Source organism: Marmota monax, unplaced genomic scaffold (assembly GCF_021218885.2).
Source record: "Marmota monax isolate L192 unplaced genomic scaffold, Marmota_monax_Labrador192_F-V1.1 WCK01_AAM20220418_F8-fsc00238, whole genome shotgun sequence".
NCBI lineage: Eukaryota > Metazoa > Chordata > Mammalia > Rodentia > Sciuridae > Marmota > Marmota monax.
The window spans coordinates 1,023,222-1,044,887 of record NW_026693175.1 but is presented as its reverse complement, the minus strand read 5'-3'; the positions used below and the strand labels follow the sequence as shown (position 1 = coordinate 1,044,887).

At 53.9% G+C, this 21,666-nt stretch overlaps 1 protein-coding gene across 4 annotated transcripts in view; it reads left to right on the top strand.

Moving 5' to 3' along the window:
- Positions 1-20,690: 20,690 nt before the first annotated feature.
- The window catches only part of St3gal5 (ST3 beta-galactoside alpha-2,3-sialyltransferase 5), a 36,605-nt gene continuing 35,629 nt past the window's right edge, over positions 20,691-21,666 (top strand). For 2 of the 4 annotated variants that reach the window (XM_046455906.2, XM_058583024.1), the window contains exon 1: positions 21,243-21,629. Coding sequence is in view for 1 of the 4 variants with exons in the window: in XM_046455905.2 (XP_046311861.1) it covers positions 20,739-20,814 (76 nt within the window). In the remaining 3 variants the exon portion in view is untranslated. Of the gene's footprint in view, positions 20,815-21,242; positions 21,630-21,666 lie in introns of those variants that run through there. The other 2 variants (XM_046455905.2, XM_058583023.1) reach the window with 2 other exon arrangements.

Sequence of the window (21,666 nt, the reverse complement as noted above, 5' to 3'; positions counted from 1 at the left end):
TGCTGAAGAGAGACAAGGAACCCAGCATCCAGACAGCAAGAGAAACTCCCTCTTGCCCTCTCCCAACACCCTGACTGTTCTGATTCCTAACACTCTTGATTTTTGCCTTCTCTGAGGTGTGGTGTAGTGGAACTGCGTAGCACACGGGCATTTGTGTTGTCCCCTCCCACCTGCAGGATTCCCTGGAGCCTTTCCTCTCTGTTGAGGAGGTATCCATTGTACACATCCTCTAGATTTGTTTATCTTTTCATCTGTTGATAGACGTTTGGATTTTTCCAGTTTCTGACTATTAAGAATAAAGTTACACTGGGTGCAGCGGTGAACACCTCTAAACTCAATGGTTCAGGGGAAGAAGGCAGGAGGACTGTGAGTTCAAGGCCAGCCTCGGCAACTTAATGAGGCCCTAAGCAACTTAGAGAGATCCTGTCTCTAAATAAAATATAAAAAGGGCTGGGCATGTGGCTCAGTGGTTAAGCACCCCGGGGTTCAATCCCTGGTACTAAAGAAACAAACGAAAAATAACCTCACGGGAAGAGGATGGTGGTGACTTTATTGGAAATGACTGTCACTTGCTGAATCAACCGTCTCCTGGTAGGAGTCCCAGAGGGCTAACTGTGGCCTGCACCCAGGAAAGAGCTCCTTCACATTCCTGGGAAGTGGACAAAGCCACACAGCAACATCGAGGTTTGCTGAAGGTTAGGCTGAAAGGTTCACTGCATTTCCAGAGTTTTGCCTGAGCTCAACTGACTCCAACTCAGCAGTGACATTGAGAAGATGAAGTGGGGAAAGGTGGCCTTTCGAAAAGCTCATCTGAATTCTGAATCTTCGCTGCTGTAAACTCGGTGTTTTCCTTGCCAACATACACAGCATTTTCTGATTCAAGGGCCTCATTGTCTGCACCCTTGCCCTCTCAGAATGTCTAAGCTGCATCAATGATTCCTGAATAGAGACTGGCATCATGGAGACTTTGTCTTTTGGGGGATGGGAATGGGCAGGCTCTGACACTGGCTGGACCTCTGGGGATGCAGCAGAGGAAATGTCTGCGGGTCCCCGCAAGAAGGAGTCCTTGGAGGCCCGTTTCCCTTGGCAGGACCTCAGAGGAAAGCCTGAGGGGCTGCTGGTGGGGCTCCAAACAGGATTCCTGGCCTCAAAAGCTATTGTGAGGCCGGGCCAGCTTGGCTACCACCTGGAGAGCGGGAGCCTCAGCACCAGGAAGTAGACCAGGAGTGGTGCAGGAAGAGCAGGGGCAGGGGCTCCGGGAAGCCTCGGTGGGGGGCCAAGAGCAATGCTGCCTTTCCCAGCACTGCTGACCTCCGCAAGAGAAGGCTCATTGTTCACAGCTGAGACACTTCCTGTGTAGGTCTTCACCCAGTTCCTGTTCTGTGACATTGGTAGCCAGCTACCCACAGCTTGCAGAGAGCCAGGGACAAGGCCGGGGAACGACCCAGGCCCCCGAAATCCAAACACAACATTCTTTTTCTTACCTTGCACACGTGCTTACTCACCAGTGTTCTCTTGGGGACTCCCACAGGTGGGGGCAGGAGAACAGTTACAGAGGGATGAGGAAAGAACAAGAGAAAGCCAGACGGGGAGCATCTTGGGGAGAGCAGGCTGTGCCTGCCCTACAGACTCCACGGTGTTCAGGACAGCAGTCCTCAGGCTGCACCTGTATTAGGTGGCTCCATGGTGTGTAGAACAGCAGTCCTCAGGCTGTGCCTGCCCTAGGTGACTCCATGGTGTGTGGAACAGCAGTCCTCAGGTTGTGCCTGCCCTGGTGACTCCATGGTGTGTGGAACAGCAGTCCTCAGGCTGTGCCTGCCCAGTGACTCCATGGTGTGTGGAACAGCAAACCTCAGGTTGTGCCTGCCCTGGGTAACTCCATGATGTGTAGAACAGCAGTTCTCAGGCTGTGCCTGCCCTGAGTTACTCCATGGTGTGTAGGACAGCAGTCCTCAGGCTGTGCCTGCCCTGAGTGACTCTATGGTGTGTGGAACAGTAGTTCTCAGGCTGTGTCTGCCCTGAGTGACTCCTTGGTGTGTAGGACAGCAGTCCTCAGACTGTGCCTGCCGTGAGTTACTCCATGGTATGTAGAACAGCAGTCCTCAGGCTGTGCCTGCCCTAGTGACTCCATGGTGTGCAGGACAGGAGTCCTCAGACTGTGCCTGCCCTGAGTGACTCCATGGTGTGTAGAACAGCAGTCCTCAGGCTGTGCCTCCCCTAGTGACTCCATGGTGTGCAGAACAGCAGTTCTCAGGCTGTGCCTGCCCTGAGTGACTCCTTGGTGTGTAGGACAGCAGTTCTCAGGCTGTGCCTCCCCTAGTGACTCTATGGTGTGTGGAATAGCAGTCCTCAGGCTGTGTCTGCCCTGAGTGACTCCTTGGTGTGCAGAACAGCAGTCCTCAGGCTGCGCCTGTCCTGAGTGACTCCATGGTGTGCAGAACAGCAGTCCTCAGGCTGTGCCTGCCCTGAGTGACTCCTTGGTGGGGAGAACAGCAGTTCTCAGGCTGTGCCTGCCCTGAGTGACTCTATGGTGTGTGGAATAGCAGTCCTCAGGCTGTGTCTGCCCTGAGTGACTCCTTGGTGTGTAGGACAGCAGTTCTCAGGCTGCGCCTGCCCTAGTGACTCCATGGTGTGTAGGACAGCAGTCCTCAGGCTGTGCCTGCCCTGAGTGACTCCTTGGTGGGGAGAACAGCAGCTCTCAAGGCTTTGCCCCATACTCCTAAATTACTCCAAGGTATATAAAAAAGCTTTTTTCTGACTCTGCCTAACCCTGAGTTCCCCATTTTGTAAAGCGGAGGTTTGCCATAAACTAGTCCATTTTAAATGCAAGTCTCAATGTAGGACTACTGTTTGTACAAATAACCACCATTTCCTAAGGACAGCTTTAAGGAACAAACTGGTCAATGACTTACATGTGCCAACTTATCAAACTGATTCAGAAGCACCTGGACTTGTGGACATTCCAGATGATATCAGGAACACCATACAGGGAGGCTTATCAACATCACCTAAGACCCGTAAAAGGAGGAGCCCCCAAGCCTGGGCACGGCAGCACCCTGACCGCAGCATGTGGTCACTCATCATGAACCTTCTCCAGGAAAACTGCCACGGGGACAAATCTCCCCTTTCCTGTCCTATCAGGAGGCAGCAGAGCACAGGTTCTCCTGCCATAGCGACCACACAGGGCCCACTCCAACCTGACACCCTGAGTGGACACACCAAGCTGACACTCTGCAACTGAAAGTGCCACCCACCGTGACTCTGCCCCTGCCTTGCTCGGGCTCAGCGTGCTATAGCTCTGCGGCCATCGTAACCCTTCTTGATCTTTCTGTGACCTATGAACCTAGACAGCATTATATGAAGGCTGGTGTGTCACTCGCGTGTATCAGGTTTAAAATCAAGGTTGGGATAAACGAGTCTGTGATTGCCTACTACTGAGTGCGGGTGACCCACGGTCTGATTCAGGACTCAGACAAGCTTTTCCAAGGCGCTCTTTCCATGTCCACAGTCTCGTTCTCCTCAGCATGGAGGAAGTCAGTCTTCAACTCCAGCCCAACGTGTGTAGCAGGAGACTCTCCCGGCTTTCAGAGGGGAAGAGACGACTCCCTGTGTTCACAGAGTTTGGGCATAGAAGGGCAGGAGGGGGACAGGGGAAGAGAGAAGGAGAGGTTTTGCTTCATCCTCTTAGAGGTGACCCAAGGTGCTGGGGATGGAAGTCAAGAAAGTGGGGAGGCAGAGGCTGCAGGCAACCAGGGCCCCAGAAGAAAGAGGGACACTGCAAAGGCCACACGCATGCTGGACAGTGTAGTCGCTCTTGCGAAACCATGTCCAACAGTGTCACCCACAGGATCTTGTGTCCCAACAAAGTGGGTTGCAGGTAGGTGGGCACCAGGGCCACCTACTGGCTGTACCGTGTGGCCTCTTACACATGGTGTGCTCCAGGCCCTGGTACCACCCAGAAGCCTTGGCCGTTGGGATTCCCGTCACGTGGCTCCATCTAGATTCAAAATGCCAGTGAGGCGTCAGCTCACACACCTGCACTCCTGTCCCCACAGTTCCAGGGGAGCATCTCAGCACCCAGGGGTGGGGTCCTTCCCAGTCAAGAGGGCGGCCCCATCTGTACCTGTGAGAGCCGGGGAGCAGTGCAGCTCTCACCCGGCCTCTCTGAGCTTGGCAGTGCAGGCAGAGGGCCTCTGGTCCCCAGCTGCTCCACCTCCGGCGCAGCCTTCCTCCTCACCTCCGCAACACAGCCAGGCAGCCACTCAGAGTGACAGCCACCAGGGGTAACATCGACACCAGCCACCTGAGTGAGGTGACTCCCAGGATAGGGTATGGTGCCCAACAAGACTACCCCACCCTGTGAGCCACATGCCGGGGCCTCCAGGCATCTGTGCTGCTCATCACTGGCTACAGATTCAGGGTCCCCACCACCTGCTGCTCCGTTTTCTAGACCAACTCAGAACTCGGGCAAGTACTTGGTGATTTCAGTTTTATCATAGAAGACAAGATCAAGGTCAAATGAAGAGGGCGTGGAGGGCCTGGGGAGGGTCCTGAAGAAAGCACAGCACCTCCCAGCACAGGGATGCGCCCACGACTGGCTCAGGTGTGGTCAGGAGCTTTGGCCACCCTACCTTAAGGCTGAGTCACATGGCTGCACCCCCACCCCTGCAGTCTCAGGACTGCAGCCCCCACCCAGGAGTGTTGTGGCCACCAGGGGTCCCCTTGTTTGTATGAATGGAACACTGGTCCTGGGGTCCTCAGTGAGAGGGGGTACTGGACACTCAGGGAACCCAGGACAAAGGCCAGACAGTGCTGTCAGCCTGGTTATCACAGGCTGAGCCGCCGTGGAGAGGGCGCCTTGGTCCCCACCTTGTTCCTAGTGATGGAGGCTGCGTGTGGTGGCTTCTGGGTGTGTGCAGCACCAGCTAGTCCGGAGAACCCTGCACAGAGAAGGCGGGAAGGCAGGCGAGCAGGTCTCCTCACAGGTTGCCCGCCCAGGTTTGGGGATTTTTTGTTTTTTTACACAATACACAATAACTTTATTTTATTTGTTTATTTTTGTATGTGGTTGTGGGGATCGAACCCAGTGCCTCACGCATGCTGGGCAAGCGCTCTACCACCGAGCCACAACCCCGGCCCCTGGAGTCTGGGGATTAAAAAAGGAAATGAAATTTGATTAGATAGTTATAAAAATGTCCCTGCTGTTTCCAAACAACCACTTGCTCTTGGGCATGAGACCCACTCCCTGTTAGCTCCAGTCCTCAAACCGCGTGTCCCCTGGAACCTCCCCTGCCAGACGTGCGTGTCTCTGGATGGTCACAATCCACACTCAGCATGGACACAGGGTCATCTGACCCCTTGCCTGCCAGCTAGCCTCTGCCCTTTGATCCTGGTTTCCAAGCTACGTGAATTCTTTGGGGCTCACCATGGGGACCACCTCTGTGGGGACCCTGTCAGCTGGTCAGCACTGGAGGCCACCCCTCCTTAAAGAGGCACTTCATGCTGGTGGGTGGGTCTGCTGCCCCCGCGCCCTTCCCCCAGGACATGAGCGGAAGCTCCCCTGCCCCACGGTGCGGGCAGTGAGTGGCCTTGGGGTTTGAGAGTGAAGACTGGGGCGGAAGGAGTCATGGGGATAATGTGGAGCCTGCTGACCCATTAGTGAGCCAGGCGCTGGCCAGAGACCGACCAGAGGAAAGCAGGAGGGGGACTCCTGCTGGGGGGTGCATTGTGGGCTGGGCGGGCCGCTCCCCTTTCCCAGCCACGTGCCTGGCCAGAGGCTGCCCTGCTGGAGGGATGAACCCTCTGCCCTGAGTCTGCTGCCCTAAGGCCGGCTCCGGAGGTGGGGGTCCACTCAGGATATAATGAGGGACCTGCTGAGAGTGAGTGAGCTTTGGGAAGCAATTAATTTGCAAGCCAGACCACTGCAAATGAAGCGTTGAGTGTCTGTTCACAGGGTGCGGAGGCCGTGAGAGGCCAGGGGATGGGAGTGCTCCAGCGCCCCCCCCCCCCCCCCCCCCCCGGGTTAAGCCCTTTGGTTGGGAGACAAGAGCTCTGATGGCAGGCGGGAGCAAGGGACAGCAGCCAGACTGTGGGGCCAGAGGCCATGGTCCTAGGACGAGGCACAGGCAAGTCTACTGCCACCCTCAGCAGGCCCTCGTTGAGGGCCAGGAAAGAGTCCTCTTCCCTCCCCACCCTGGGGGATTTCAGTCCCCTGCCCTGCCCCAGGCTCAGCTGTGCACAGGGAGGGAGCTACTGGAGGGTTCTGGCCAGGGGCTTGTCCTTGGACACTCCTCTACTCAGCCTTCAGCAGGAGGACTTCCCTGGCACAGTGCCAAGGCCAGCAAAGTGTCCAGTGCAGGAATCAGCCACCTGCCTGGGGCACACTTTGGGTCTGCAAACTTGGGGTCTATTGCCTAACTCTGAATAAAGGCCTTGGTTTCTAGTGCCGACAGCTGTCCGGAAAATGGAGCAAGAAGCCCGTTACTGGCCACGCACACCTTGTTCATGCACAGGACCCAAAGGAAGGCAGGGATTCCAGGACAAGGACTAATACTATGGACAGCACTTTAGAGGAACCTGAGGACCTCGGCACTCATCTCCATCCCCGCAGTAAGGCCAAAGGCCCAGTAGAAGCACCTTGTCCCTCTGTCAGCTGAGGGACGAGGTTGGGGGCTTGCAGAAGAACAGGCAGATGGTGTGGACCTGAACCCAGGGCCCCTGACCTCTAGCCTGGCGCCCCTCCCAGGGTGAACGTGGGGCCGCTGCTGAGAGGTGTGGGGTGTAGAGAGTGCCCAGAGGGACTGAAGGACAGGATCAGGGAGCTCCTGGGCCCCTCGCCACCTGCTGGCTGGACACAATCTCCCCGCATGTCCCCATAGCCACAGCTCCTCCCTCAGCGCTGGGTGAGATATGAAGTGGAGCAGTGGGCAGTAGCCCCACCCGGGCCCCTCAGCCACCCCTCCCTCTCTCCTTCTCTGCTCCTTGGAGGGCCTGTCCTGGGACGCCAGCTGGGCCGCTGTCAGGACTGAGTCTCTGTGTCAGAGGCAGGTCACTCTGGAGCGGCCCCTCCTGCGGCATCCTCACTCAGAGCCGAGGTCCCTCTGAGTTGGGAGGTGGGAGCTGACCTCTTGGAGTGATGGCCACCTGGTGCACGTGGGAGACTGCCTGTGGTACAGAGCTGGATGCTGTGCACAGATGAGGCTCCCTCCCCAGCCAGGCTCTAGACAGCAGCTCACAGGAACTGGGCCTGAAAGACCAAAAATTGGCCTTAATTCTGATTCAAATACCTAGATCCCAGATGAGCTGGAATTGAGGCAAAGCCATCCTTCTTCAAGGACCCCTGGGAGATCCATGTACAGAGGAAGATGCCAGGGGAAGGGACAGTTTATAACTTGGGGGGACTTTGACCTAGAAATGGAGATAAGCATGACCCTCTTTAACTCTAGAGAAAGCCATAGTGCTCTCTGGAGCTGGGACCCTTTGGGCACCCAAGGAGGACCCTGAGCTTTCCCACATGCTCCTATGCCGTGCATGCCCATGTCCCCCTTTGCATGCCCTGCTGGTTACTAGCAGGTCCAAGGCTGCCCATCCAAGGACTTCAGCTGCAGACCCAGGATGAGGACATGGCCACTCCTCCTCTGGCCTTGCCACAGACGGGGAAGTCCCACCCTTGCCTACCTTTGACCCATACCATGTCTCCAGCACCTACTATATTTAAAAATAAATATCATTAAGAATTAGGGCCAAATGCCCACGTGTGACCCACAAAGCGCTTTTCGTGCTCAGGAACCCACCGCATGCTGAGGGCCTCCCAGAGTGGGGCTCAGTGGAGCTGGGATGGGAAACAGAATCCACTGTGAGCAGAGCAGCGCACAGGGTGCTGGTGGAGGGCACTTGAAGCCAGGGCTAAGTAGTCATCAGGAGGGGAGAGGATCCCTGTCACAGTTACAACCAGGGCCCAGCAGGACACTGATCAGGATGGGATGGGAATGTGAAGGAGAAGGATTGGTAAGAGGACTTGGCCGTACTGGACCCCTGGGCGTGGTCACCAGAACTGTGAGGGACAGTGTCCACAGTGAGAAGTGCATGTAACCAGGGTGGCCGCTGCCAGCCCTGCTGTCCTGGCTGGGGTCTTGGGGAGGGAGACTGCGCCTGCCCCTGTGGTGTTTGATACTGCACTCTTCCCAGCAGAAAGCAGGTGGCCTGAATGGGGACGCCAAGGAGGGCTTATGGAAAGGCCTGTTTGTAGAGGGTGGCCTGAGGGAGCCTACAGAGACCGGAAACACAGGAGTCCGCAGCAACAGCCACCGCAGAGCTTTCAGCACTCCTGGACTTGAACTCCAGCCAGGAGAGGATGAGGCACCACCGAGGGGCCCGGAGGCTGGTGGCCACAGCAACACACCTCGTGGGTCTCCTCCAGGGCCTCTCACTGCATGTCCAAAGAGCAGAGGGCGGGTGTGCAGGCAAAGGGGCCTGCGGATACCCCCTCTTTCATGGAGCTCTGCCAAGCACAGGGTGACCCAGCTGCCCTGTGATCAGCATCAGGGTGTTCTTACTTCTAAAGCCAGTTCTACCTGGTGGACCGGATGACTGATGTTGGCCTCTAGCTTTAGAAGTGCCAGTAAAATTGGTCAGGGGGCCTGCTTCGGGCCCATGGTTGGTGTCTAGTTACTGTTTACTTTCATGCCTGGCACTGGATACCTGCTACTCCGGTCCAGAGATGCCTCAGTCACCCCAGCCAGGCAGGGTCTTGACCACAGGCCTCCAGCTTCCCGGGTGGGACCATGAGAGCTTCCTGGAGTTTACACCACGGCCTGCCTGGACACTTCAGCAAGCTAGTGCCTGCAGAGGACATCTGGGGCAGACCTTTCCAGCTGAACTTCTCTCTACCCGGCAGGGTTCCCACGTGGTCCCCCTTAGCCCTGCAGAAGTCATGGGCCCTCAGGCCTCGCCCCAGGAAGTTCTGTTGCACCCACACAGTGTTCATTTTCCTTGAAGTTGAATTTTTAAATTTTTTTTGTGTTGAAACATTTAGAAACTGGGCAAATTCACCCCCAGATTCCAACTCCTGGGTTTGCTTGGGAGCTCTGACGACCTGGAAGCCCAGGGTGCTGAAAGGCCGTGACAGCACCGGCAGAGGTAGAGCACAGGCAGCCCCTTCCCTGGGGCTGCAGCTGCCCAGCTCCTGCTTCCTACCACCTTGTGCCCCTCTCTGTGCCCTCGGTCTCAAAGATGACTCCTTTATTGTACGAGCTGACCCGACAGCCGTTTCCTCCCCGGATGCTGCAGACACTATCTCCCCTCTCCCAGGAGCCCTTGTGTGGCTGCTGCTTCTCTGCTTGTCTCCTTCCTCCAGCTGCCTCGAAGGTCTTTTCTTTTTTTAATATTTTTCAGATGTCAATGGACCTTCATCTTACTTATTTATTTTTATGTGGTGCTGAGGATGGAACCCAGGGCCTCACAGGTGCTAGGCAGGCGCTCACCACTGAGCCCCACCCCAGCCTCTGTTGTGAGATTTGTCTGCTCACTTCCTGCCTGTGAACTGCTGTCTGCCCTCATCTGAAGACTGTGTCTTTCATCAGTTCTGGAAAAGTCTTCAGTCATGGCTTCCTCAGTTCTTGCCTCTATATCATTTGCTCTATTTTTTGTTTCTTTCTAAAAGTCTGCTCAGGCATGTGCAAGCTTTTTCCTTACTCATTCTGACCCACCTCCCAGCTGCTGAGCCACACACCCGGCCCGCTACTCCCCACCAAGAAACCATGGGGGAGCCAGAGCTGTGGAGAGCAGCCGGGGCGGGCTGGGGCATGAGTGAGGAAAGGACAAGGCTGCAGGGAACCAGCCAAGCAGGTGCAGGCCTGGGCTCAGGGAGCCAGGCCAAGGCAACCCAGGGTAGCCAACCTGGTGCACTGCAGTGGCCCAGCCCAGGCCCAGGGTTAGCCCTGACCCTCCCGGCATCTGCAGTCCACCAACCTCAACCTCCTGCATCCTGGTGAGCGTTGAGAGGTGGGGCAGGCCTGGAAGTTCAGGCTTAAGAACTAACCAAATGCTGAGCCCTGCTGTAAACCCCAGGTTAGCGCACTCAGCCCGCAGCCCTTAGCCCCTCTTGCCCTAGGAGAGCTATCTGTCTTCTTCCCATGTGACTAGATTCTACTGTTTTACTCACTCTTCCTACTCTGTAAATTTGACACTTCAAATGTGTGAGACAAGAACCCAGAAAGAAGTTGCCAGTGAGTTGCTGAGGTCTGTTGTAACACAGAGGGGGCACAGCCCGCCCTCAGGGGCTGCAGAATGTTACCCTGTGGTCGGGAGGAGAGTTGGCCTTTACCAGCTACAGCCTCAGATCTGGGGCAGGCAGGCATCCCCTGCTTTGGTTAGCTGCTAATGCGGCCTAGCAAGTCCAGACACAGGCTTTCCTGACTGCAGAGGCCTGCAGCTTACGCAGAACCCACCTGCCAGTAGGAGGGGAGAAGCTCTGGTTTCAATCCTATCCTTGGTATCTATTTGTCTCATTTCTATTCTCTGCAGTACTATTCTCAGTACTGCATTTGGGGTAATTTCTCTGTCTCTCTGCTGCTCATCCTGGGCACTGAGTCCCTGCAGGTTGCCCCCTGCTTTTCTTATCCCCCTGTTATACTTTTGACATCTGTATTTCTAGAATCACCATGAACAACCTCACTTTTTCACTCTCCTAACTCCATTCTCTGAGCCTTTATTCTATTATTTCTGCTGGCTCTCCTGTATAGGGGCTTCCCCTTATGAATATTGTGAAGTTTTAAATTGCAAATTCAGATTCCTTGGAACCTGGGATGGACTATCCTAGGCTTAGGTCCAGAGAGCAAGCCCCTGAAGGTGATTTGCTCTTTGCAGGTGCCCAGGGGAACTACCAACCTGGGACTACTTTAAAGTAATGTTCAGCTTGAAAGGTTTTGAGTTCCAGAGGTGGTATGAATTTCAGTGCCAAGCCTGCAGGAGAGTGGCCTTGGGTTAGGGGAAATGTACAGGGGAAACTTTTGGTTTGGTTTTGGTTCCACTTTGAGCTCACAGGGGGCATCTCCACGCAAGCTGCCATCTATGGTACACTTCCCCTGTTTCCTTGAGGATCAAGGTCCCACTGCCACCTCTGGAGTTCCTGCCCTTTGGGGCTCTGGGTGTGCACTGAGATCTCCAGTCCCCCCAGCGCTGGCTGCCAGGGCTGTCTCTCCTGCCTCAGAGAGCTTCTTCCCACCCTCCAGCTCAGCCCTACTACGTAACATGGACCTTTTAACAATTTCCCCAGCATCTTCGAGATTTTGACTCAGCAGATTTTTCCAGAATCTAGTCCACCATGTTGCCGCCAGCACGGCGCTCACATTCCTATCTTCATTCCCAACAGTCTCTCGGAGTTCTTTGCTCATTCTGTTTCCTCTTCCTCCTTTGCATGTCGGTGTCTTCTGCATTTGCTGAATTCTACTGTAGTAGGCAGGGTTCCAAGATGGCTCTCACATTCCTGGCCACCGGTGCGCACACACTTTCTCCCGCTCTTTCAAGTGCTAACCTAGATATTGCTATGAAGGAAGTCTGCAGATGTAATTAAGATCTCAGTCGACTGTAGAGGAAAAGATTATCTGCCTGGTCTCAGCTAATTATGTGAGGATGTTGAGCCGAGTCTTGTCTAACAGGTGGTGAAGGGAAAGCCATAAACCATGCTGCCTGGTAAAAAAGCAAACATCCACACCTCGAACTTCCTTTGGGGCCACACGACAAGGAAATATGTATGGGCAGCTCCCGGGAGCCAAGGGCCCCCTGCCAACAGCTAGCAAGGAAATGAGGGAAGAAATCTGAGGAAATTAACTCTTCCCAAGACCAGTGAGCTTGAATGAAGACCCCAAGGCCCAGATGAGAACCCCAGCCCAGGCCACCATCTTGGTTTCAGTCCCTCCAGACCCTACAGAGTCCAGTTGCACCCACAGACCTGGTCTGTGAGATAGCGCTTTTGTGTTGTTTTAATTTAGATGCGTGGTAATTTGTGACACAACAGTAGAAAGTGAATACAACCCCAAACTAAACTCCCTTGGAATCACCCTCAGGAGCCTCCTGGAGCCCTGGGCAGGTGCCTGTGCCCCGCCCTGCTGCCGATCTTGGTCAACAGTCCTTCCTTCTGTCTGGCTGAGTTCCTGGGCTGGCTAGTCTGTTTTAAAGTGTCTTCTCTTCAGTGAGGCCATTTGGACCTGTCAGTAGATGGGCTCTGGGGTCCTGACTTTGTGACCTCTTAGCTGTGTGAGCTTGGGCAAGTTATTCCACCCCCTAAGCATCTGAGTCTCAACTTCCTTACTGTAAGATGCAGGGATAAGAGGACTGTGCCTCAAAGGGGTGCAGAGAAGACAAAATGAAATGACTTAAGGGAGCTAAAGGGCTGGGATAACAGGCACAGAACAAACCTTCCTGCAATGCACACCCGGGTGAGGGAATGATCCTCCACCACCCTCGAAGCCTGCCCAAATCCGGGGACAGTGTCTGCACTGTCCCCTGCAGAAGGATCACATTCCTGCATCCCTGCGGCGTGTGCTCAACCCCAACCTGTGCTTAAACCCAACCTCCCACTGCCACGAGCCTGCCCTGCTCTGTCTGCTCCCCTCCTGCTCCAGGTGGCTGCTCACAGGAAACATTCCCAGAAAAGCCTCAAGGGGCCACTTCCTCTGTTCCCCAGGAAGCAGACAGTCTGCTGTGTCTGCAGCTGGGCTCCGGTCCCTGGGGGCCTGAGCAAGGGTCAGCAGCTCAGGAGGAGCCAGACTGCACAGGGGGGTGCAGTGCTACCAGAAAAGACATCAAAGCACCTCAGCAGGCCCCCGCGGAACCCACAGGGAGGCCTGCAGGGGCCAGGGCCCCGTATGCAGCCCCTCTGACTGCCTTGGCACCCTGCCCCCTCACTCCCTCTTCCTGGCGCCTCCAGCACCACCCTTCCTGCTCTGAAGGCCTGAGGCCCTGAGGGAGGCTCAGCTTCTCCTGGCGTGGGTGTTGGCAGGGAGCTTTTGGTAGGCAAAGAGAATAAGGCCATCTGGACTCCTGGGGCATCAGTAGTTTGTAGCAAGAATTCCCTCATTTTATTTATTGTTAAAAACAACATTGTAACAACATTAAAGAAGCTTTTTTGAAAAGGGGGGGATGAACACCCCATTCATAGTTCCCCCACCCCAACACCCCACGGTGCCTGTCATTTCTGCAAGTTCCCTTCCAATTGGGGGCTGCAAAATAGAAGGTGGCATGCCATCTGTGTCCTCCCCTTTATTCTTTTCACTGAGTGTCACATCCCAAGCCTTTGCCATGTTGCCCGAGATCTTCATACTGCCCTCTTTTTCTTTCAACTGCAAAATTCCAGCCAATTGCATTGAGGCATAATTAAGAATTCCTTAACCCACGGCATCTGGCTCCTGGCTTTGATGTCCAAGGTGGGGTCTTGGCAAAGTTGTAAGTAGTTTGTTTTGGGGGCCACCTGCATCCCTTTCCCATCTTTCTTCCCTGCTAGGCACCGTAGCCTGGGAGTTCTCTTGCCCTACCCTGACCCTCAGAACCTGCTCCTTGAGATTGTACCCCCAGGAAGGTGCTGTTTAAAAAGTAACAGTAGAGGTTCTATTTGTTCATCATGTAACAGCAATGCGTGATTCTCCAGGTAGGCACTGATGGGGGCCCAGCAAGCCTGCAGTGGGGAAAGCAGGACTCTCAGGATTGTGGTTATAGCGGGTGGGGTGGGTGGGGGTGGAGGTGGGGAGGTAGGGGTGAAGGTGGAGGTGGGGGGTGCGCTGGCCACTCCCCACTGTGTCTCAACTTTCTTACTGTAAGATGTCAAGTGTACTCACAAACCCCAAGGAAAGCCACGGCACAGTGGGCAAGCACCCTGTTCCATGAATCCCCTCAGGAAGCAGGCATGTGTGGCCCTCTGCTGTGTCCCACTGCCCCCAAGGAGCATGTGAAGAATGTCCAAACCTCTCCCTGGGTCCTCAGTGCAGCAGGGCATGTGCAGCCCTGGGCTGGATAATGCTCATGTTTCCAACTTGTAAACAATGAAACACCACAAGATCAACTCTGCTCTAGTATGCCAGTCAAGCTCAGAGTGGCTGCTGGGTCCCTCTCCTCCCAGACTGTGCCTCCTCCCAGCCCAGGCTCAGATCTGTGCTGCCGTGATGACGGCTGAATGTGAATCCCAGGGATCCTGAGGTCTATGGCACTGGTCTAGGTAAAATACAGGTGAATAGGTACACGGGGCCTCACATGCACCTGAAGCTCTCTGGTTTAACCCACAGAGGAATCCATTGTCTCCTATAACTGGAATGTATAGAGGCTGTAGGAGCTGTAGGACTGGTTTGATCTAGCAACTCATAATGTCTTAAAGGAAAAGGTTTCTTTCAAATCTCTCTCCTCTGCTCCCAGCTTCCTTCCTTCCTAGGGTCAGGTCCTCTTTTAGACTGTATGGTTTGGCTATAAAGTGGCCCCCAAAGTTCCTGTGTTTCTTCAGGAATAGTCAGAGGTAAAATGATTAGATTATGAGAGCTGTAACCTAATCAGTTCATCTTCATTTAAATGAGTGGATAGTAACTCTAGGTAGGATGGGCGTGGCTGGAGGAGCAGGTCTCTAGGGGTGTGCCCTGGAAGGGTGCATCTTCCTGGCGGCCCCTTCCCTGCCCCAGTCCTCTCTGCTTCCTGGTCCCACCATGAGCTGAGCAGCTTTCCTCCTTGGGGCCCTTCACCATGATGTGCTGCCTCACCTTGGACCCAGAGCAAGAGTCAACTGTCTGTGGACTGAGACCTCTTACACTGTGAGCCCCAGATAAATTTTCCTCCTCTAAGTTATTCTTTTCAGGTGTTTTGTTCACAGTGATGCAAAAGCTAACTAAAGCAGAAATTGGTCCCAGGAGTGGGGTCATTGCTGTGATTAACCTGACCATGTGGTCCAGGAACTTTTGGAACTGGTTTGCAGGAAGAATTCTGAAAAGGTTAGAGACACAGACTGGGAAAAGCTTTAGAATATTGTAAGCAGAGTATAATAGATGATTCTGGTGGGAGCTCGAGAACCAGGATACTCATAGGAATGTGGACTGTGCTCATGAGGTTTCAAAGGGAAATGGTTGCTACCAGGAATTGAACTCATGTTATATTCTGGTAAAGAACTTGGTTATATTTCACCCATGTCCTGAGACTGTGGGACTGAATTTAAAGGTAGTGGACTAATAAATCTGGTGGGGGATATTTCAGGGCGGCACAGCCTTTGGTCAGTGGTATGGATATTGCTGGCAGCTTTTAGTAAGGTTTACTGTGACAATTAGGAGCAGAAAACAGATCTAAAGGATTTTTAAAAACTTGCAGTTTGGCCAGAACAGTGCATGAAAAGCTGGGGCCAATGAAAGTGTGCTTTTTGAAGAGACTACAGACCCTAAAGAGATGCTAAGTAGTTTGCACAGAGAAAACAGGAAATATGGTTTGAGAGCATCCCAGGAATTTACAAGATCACACTCACTGAAGTCTCAAGGGTGTAGAGGGAAAATTCCTTTGAGAAGAGATCACGGAAGACCCTGATTGCCTAGGGAGGCCTAGGAGTTGTTTCACTCATCATGCTGAGTTGCACAAGTATGCAGAGACCACTGCAGCCAGGGTTCCAGGGGGTCCAGGTATCGCACAGGCTGGTAGCAGACCTTGGACTCCTCCACATAGTGCTGGTTCAGCTGCCTCTGAGAGGGTGACATATGAAGCTGTGAAGGTGAGATGCCAGTAACGTGGGCGTCTGCTGAGAAAAGCTCCTGGCTGCAGAGAAGGCCAGGCTGAGAGAGAGCTCACGTGCACTGCAATGAGCAAGGCCAGTAGTGTGGGCTGCTTAAGCCCTGTGGAGAGCACATCACGTGGCCATGTGTTCTAGGTACTGTATAAGGAGCTACAGACAGAGTTCTATAGTGGGTAGTTCTCAGTGTGTTTCAGGCTAGCTTTGGTCCCATTCTTTCTTCCTGTGCCCTTATACCTCCCTTTTGGATAGCAATGTTCACTCTGTGTCACTGTATATTGGATATATGGAACTTGTTTTCTACAGGTGCTCACAGTTCGCTTTGACTTTCAGAGGAGACTGGACTTGAACTGGATCTGTGGGCAATGCTGCAACTGTTAAAACTATGGGGCCCTTGGAGATGAACTAATGCATTTTGCATTGTGAAATGGACATGAGCTTTTGGGGGCCAGGGATAGGATACTGTGGTTTGCATATGAGATGTCCCCTAAAGTTTCTATTAATGCAGGAATATTCAGAGCTGAAGTGATTGGACTATGAAAGCTGTAACCTAATTAGTCCATCCTAGTTTGAATGAACCACCTGGTAGCGTAGGCAGGTGTGGTGTCGCTGGAGGTGGGTCTCTGGGGGCATGTCCAGGAAGGGTGCATCTTCCTTGTTTCTCTGCTCCCTAGCTGGCAAAATTAGAGCAGCTCTCCTGCACTGTGCCCATGCGCCATGACATGCTGCTTCACCTGAGGCCCACAGCAATGGACTGAGACCTCTGAAACCTGAGCCTCCAATAAATCTTCCCTCTTCTAAGTTGTTTGTATTGGGTATTTTGGTCACAGTGACAAAACATAGTTCCCACTTACTGCCTGATTCCTCTCTAGCAGGAAGTGGAAGCATCTCTCTTCGTCCAGCAAATCAGACCTGAGATTTCCTTTGATTGGGTTAGTCTGGCTCTTGTGGTCACAGATGGCACTCTCTCGGTCGCTTGGACAGTGAGTTTCAAACTGGCCTCAGGACCCCTATGTACTTGTAGAGATTATTGAAGATCTCAAAAAATCTTGTTTTTTTTTTTTTTGGGGGGGGAGCGCAGTACCGGAGATTGAACTTGGGGCACTCGGCCACTGAGCCACATCCCCAGCCCTATTTTGTATTTTATTTAGAGACAGGAACTGAATTGCTTAATGCCTCGCTTTTACTGAGGCTGGCTTTGAATAAAAAAAATATTTTGAATGTAGTGTTTTATCTCTTGAAATTTGTCAGATTAGAAATTAAACCTGATATATTTTTACAGTATTTATTAACTCACTAAAAATAATAAACCTAGGGTTTGGGGGCATAGCTCAGCAGTAAAGCACTTGCCTCGCATGTGTGGGGCCCAGGGGCCCTTCCCCAGCAGCACTGAATAACTAGATAAACCCATCATATGTTAACACAATAAATTGATTTTAAAAGCTATGTTTTCCAAAACAAAACTATCAATGAGAAGAATGGATTTTGTGTCCTTTTTGGGAACATTTGCAAATCTCTTTTAAGTCTTGGTTAATATAATACAGCTGGCTTTTCATATCTGCTTCTGCCTTTAATCTGTTGCCAATTGTTTCCGCAGAAATACATGAAGAAAACCCGGCCTTACATGAATATGTAACTGGAAAGGACAAGGATATTTCAATACTCTTTTTTTTTTAAGTTGTTGATAGACCTTTATTTATTTATTTATTTATATGCAGTCCCGAGAATCGAACCCAGTGCCTCACACATGCCAGGCAAGTGTGCTACCGCTGAGTCACAATTCCAGCCCTCAATACTCTCTTAAGCTAACTGTGGATATTTTTGATATAACACACCTACAAAAACTACACATCTCTGTGCACATGCACTGTGGGAACCTGAAATTTATTATGAACTGTGTTATAAATGTGGCCCACACCTGTGATCTCAGCGGCTCAGGAGGCTGAGGCAGGAGGATCACAAGTTCAAATCCAGCCTCAGCAATGTCGAGGCATTAAGCAACTCAGTGAGACCCTGTCTCTAAATCAAATACAAAATAGGGCTGGGGATGTGGCTCAGTGGTCGAGTGCCCCTGAGTTCCATTCCTGTACCAAAACAAAACAAAACAAAACAACCCCCCCCAAACTAAAACAAACAAAAAAAGCAAAACACTGTCTGCCTTGTATTTTAAATGGACCTTTTCCCACATATGATTTTGTAACGTTGTACATGAGCCATCTGAAAGTAATAGTTTGCTGAGCAAAGGTAGGTCCTCCAAACGTTGACCTGTTGTACATCATCCAAAATCACATTTCCCTAACATCACCATTGATCTCAACAGAAAAGTCCCTAAATGCTGGGAATGTGTCAACTCATGATGATACAAGTTTTCCAAAATTCTAAGCTTCTTTCAAAGTCTGAATATTTTCATCATTGGCAACAGTCTACTGGCTTCCTGAGGACCACAGGTGCATTTAGTTGATTCTCAAGAAAATAGCTTCCAAATTCTTAAGTCAGAATAACCACAGCTTGGGAGGTTTTCTCAAGTAAAAGTTGTGTTCCATGTAGAAAAGTGACTATGCTGCTTGCCACACAGACGTGGGCAGCACCTGCGCTCCCTTCCGACCACTCCGCACCTTACCTCGATAGCGTGTGGTGTGGACGTTCCCTTTTGTCACCTAAAGTGTTAAGAAGATGGGAGCTCAGTGGTGGGAGCTATGATGATCTTGGGCCCTGCTTTGCCTGGTGGAGGCTCCAGTGGCCTCTCTCACCTTTGTTGCTGCATCTTTATGAAAAAAGTAAGAAACAGATTAGTGTGAGACAGCTTTGGCTTCAAGGCCTCAGGACCCCCAGGGGCCCTCAAATGGGACTGTGAACCCAGTGGCTCATACCCGTCAGACTCACTCAGCACTCAGAGGGCATACTTACCTACGTGGGCCTGGGCCCCTGGGATGCCTGCTATCAGACTGACCCAAGGAATAGGCCAAGGAAATAAAAATTTAGGAAACCATACTTGCCATCCCAGATTTCTCCCTCTTGCTAGTCAGAATCTAGAAGCTTCTCTGAGTTCAGACACTGACCTGGAGAGACACCAGCTAGGCTCTGAGACCTGGTGGCTGACCCCATTTGGGGATCTTTGGGGCAGGGCTCATTTGGCAGTTGGAGTGAGTCAATTCCTCACTCCTTGCCAAATGTGAGTGGGTGAATGAGGTAGTGGGTGCTCACGAGAGGTCCTGGGGGCTGGAACGGGAGGCGGTCAGATTCCTTTCCTTCCTCACCCTCCTTATACCCATCCTTCCAAGCCAGGGTGCAGCAGGCACCCACTGGCATCCAGGACCTGTGAGGGAAGCAGAAAGACAGCTGACCAAGCAGACAGGCCTCAGCTGTCCTCCAACAGGGACAGGGTGAGGTGCTCGCATTCTCCTCGCAGCCGCCACTGCCCAGGGCAGCTGCTCTGTCTGGCTAGCTGGGGCCAACCCAAGGCCATTAGCTGCCAGCGACAGCTCTTCCTCCATTTTTGTTCTAAATGTTCCCATGTCCTCACCTTAGGATAATCCAGAAATATTTTTACAGCACGCCCCCTTGGGAGGCAGGAAGCAGAGTCCTCCCCATTTCCTTCAGTGTCTGCTCTTGACCTTGGTCACCCAGATAGCAAATGTCCCAGCAACCCCGCCCCACCAGAGGAAGAATAGATAGCTTCAAACCAACTGCTCCTTACAGGCTGCCCAAGGTTCTGGGCTCGTGCAAAAGCATTTGGATAAGGGCTAGGATCTTCCTTTTCATCCGAGAGGGGTGTCATAGGCACATAATGAAGCAAAGGCCACATACATGAAGAATACATAAACTTGTCCTCTGTGTCTGCTAGCGATTCTGAAGAAACCTCTTTACTCCTTAGTGTGGTTTAACAGCAGAACCAGGAGCGGGCCTGGGGCCTGGGAGGGACTAAGGGCCATCGCAGACTAACCCTCCCAGCCGACAGGAACCCCAGCCACACGGGGGAGGGGTTTTATTTCATATATGTTTTATTTCACGTATGTGGCCTTTGCTTCCTAGCACTGAAGCTGGGGGAGCAAAATGCACATACTGATGCGTTAAAGAAGTACAAGTCAGAACTCTAAACTTTTATTAATTCCAGTTGAAGGGAGATCAGTCACATAGAGGAAGGGAAGGGGGAGGAGGGGAGGGAAAGGGGGAAATACTGGGAATCACACTGGCCAAATTATATTGTGTGCACGGACGAATATGTAACAAGAAATCCCATCATTATGTTCAACTGTAAAGCCCACCCAAAACAAAAAAGAACTTTTCTCGTTTCTGAATTTTGGGGCTAATATTTGTGCTTTAAAAAACGGTATGATCTTTCTTCTCCAGAATCAAACACTGGTGAGGAGGCCTCTGGAGTTGTGGAAATATGCGCTACTGAAGCCCAGGTCCCGATGCGGCAATGACTTAAGGTCACCACGTTCTCCGGGCCTCAGCGAGTCGGCTGGCGGTAATCAGCGCGCTCTCTCCAGCACGTGGACCAGCACAAGGCGGCCGTGCAGCCCCACGGACACCTACCCCATCCCAGGAAGCCGGGGAGGGGTGCGGAGCGGCGCCGGGGGGGGGGGCACGGCACGTGACTGCGTGAAGCCCCTGGTCCAGCGGCCCAGCAACCACCCACCTAGGAGTCGCACGAGCCCCAGTCGTCCAAGCACCTTTTGTTCCTGTCTGCGCTCCACCACGTCACCGCGTGGAGCCCGGGGAGCTGCCGGACGCGGGACACCGGGCCGGTCGCGCGCGCCCCCCCCCCCCCGCGCCGTCCCAGCGGGCGCCCGCCCCCGAACGGGTGGGGGGCCCCAGGGGCCGGGCCTCGGACTCCCGCGCCCCGATTGGCCGCCTTGGCCCCGTGACGCCGCCCCGCCCCTCGCGTCCACGGGCCGCGGGCGGGCGTGAATGGGCGCGCGGCGCCGGGGCGGGCGGGGGCGCGGGGCCGGGGTCGGGGCTGGTGGCCGGCCGGCGCCCGCTCCCTAGGATGCGCGCAAGGCGGCGGGAGGCGGAGCGGCGTCCCCTGCAGCCGCGGGCCCCGGCGGCGGCACCTGCTGGCCGAGGTACGTACGCCGCGCTCCTGGCGCAGCGGGCCGGGCCGGGTCGATGGGGGGCGGCCTTCTGCCTCGCGCGGCTGGCCGACGGCTCCTCCCAGCCCGCGGGCGGCGTCGGCTCCCCGCCGCGGACTAGCCTGGCGGGGGCCGCGGGCGGGGGTCGTGGCCCGGGCCGCGTAGACCCGGCCGCCGCGCAGGTGTGGATGCGGCGGAGGCAGAGGCAGGCGGCAGGTCCCCGTCCAGCCGCGGTGGCCTTTCGCCGCCGCTCTCCGCAGCGGCTCTGGATAATTCATTGCTGGAAGCTTCCGAGCTGGCGGAGCCGAGTTAACTCGCTCCCCAGAGGGTGCGGGGCCCTCTGCGGGGCCACCGCAGCCCCGAAGCCGCTTGCTGCCTGGTCCGGTAGGCGCCACGCGTGGGTCCACGGTGCGGGTCCCCTGCTGGCCCTCCCCGCCCCCTCTGCGGACAGCCCTTGAAGGAGGCACGATTTGGCGACCTTTTGGGTTCTGGGAGGCGTGAGCTGTGGCTTGACACGGGCATGCCTTCGTTGTGCGCCTTCTGCAAGGATTTCGGGAGTGTCTCCCGGATCTCAACGATGGACAGGAGGGTTCCTGCCCCTACCCACGCTGCTGGTGACCTTGGCGCCTCCCTCCTCCCCGGTGCGGCTGGGGTTCCTGTCAGCTGGGAGGCTTAGTCTGTGGTGGCCGAGATCCCTCCCAGGCCCAGCTCCTGGTTCTGCTGTTAAACCGCACTAAGGAGTGAAGAGGTCTCTGCAGAATCGTTAGCAGACTAGAGGACGAGTGTTTGTATTCTTCTGTTTACTTCATGTATGTGGCCTTTGCTTCATTATGTGTATTTCATTTA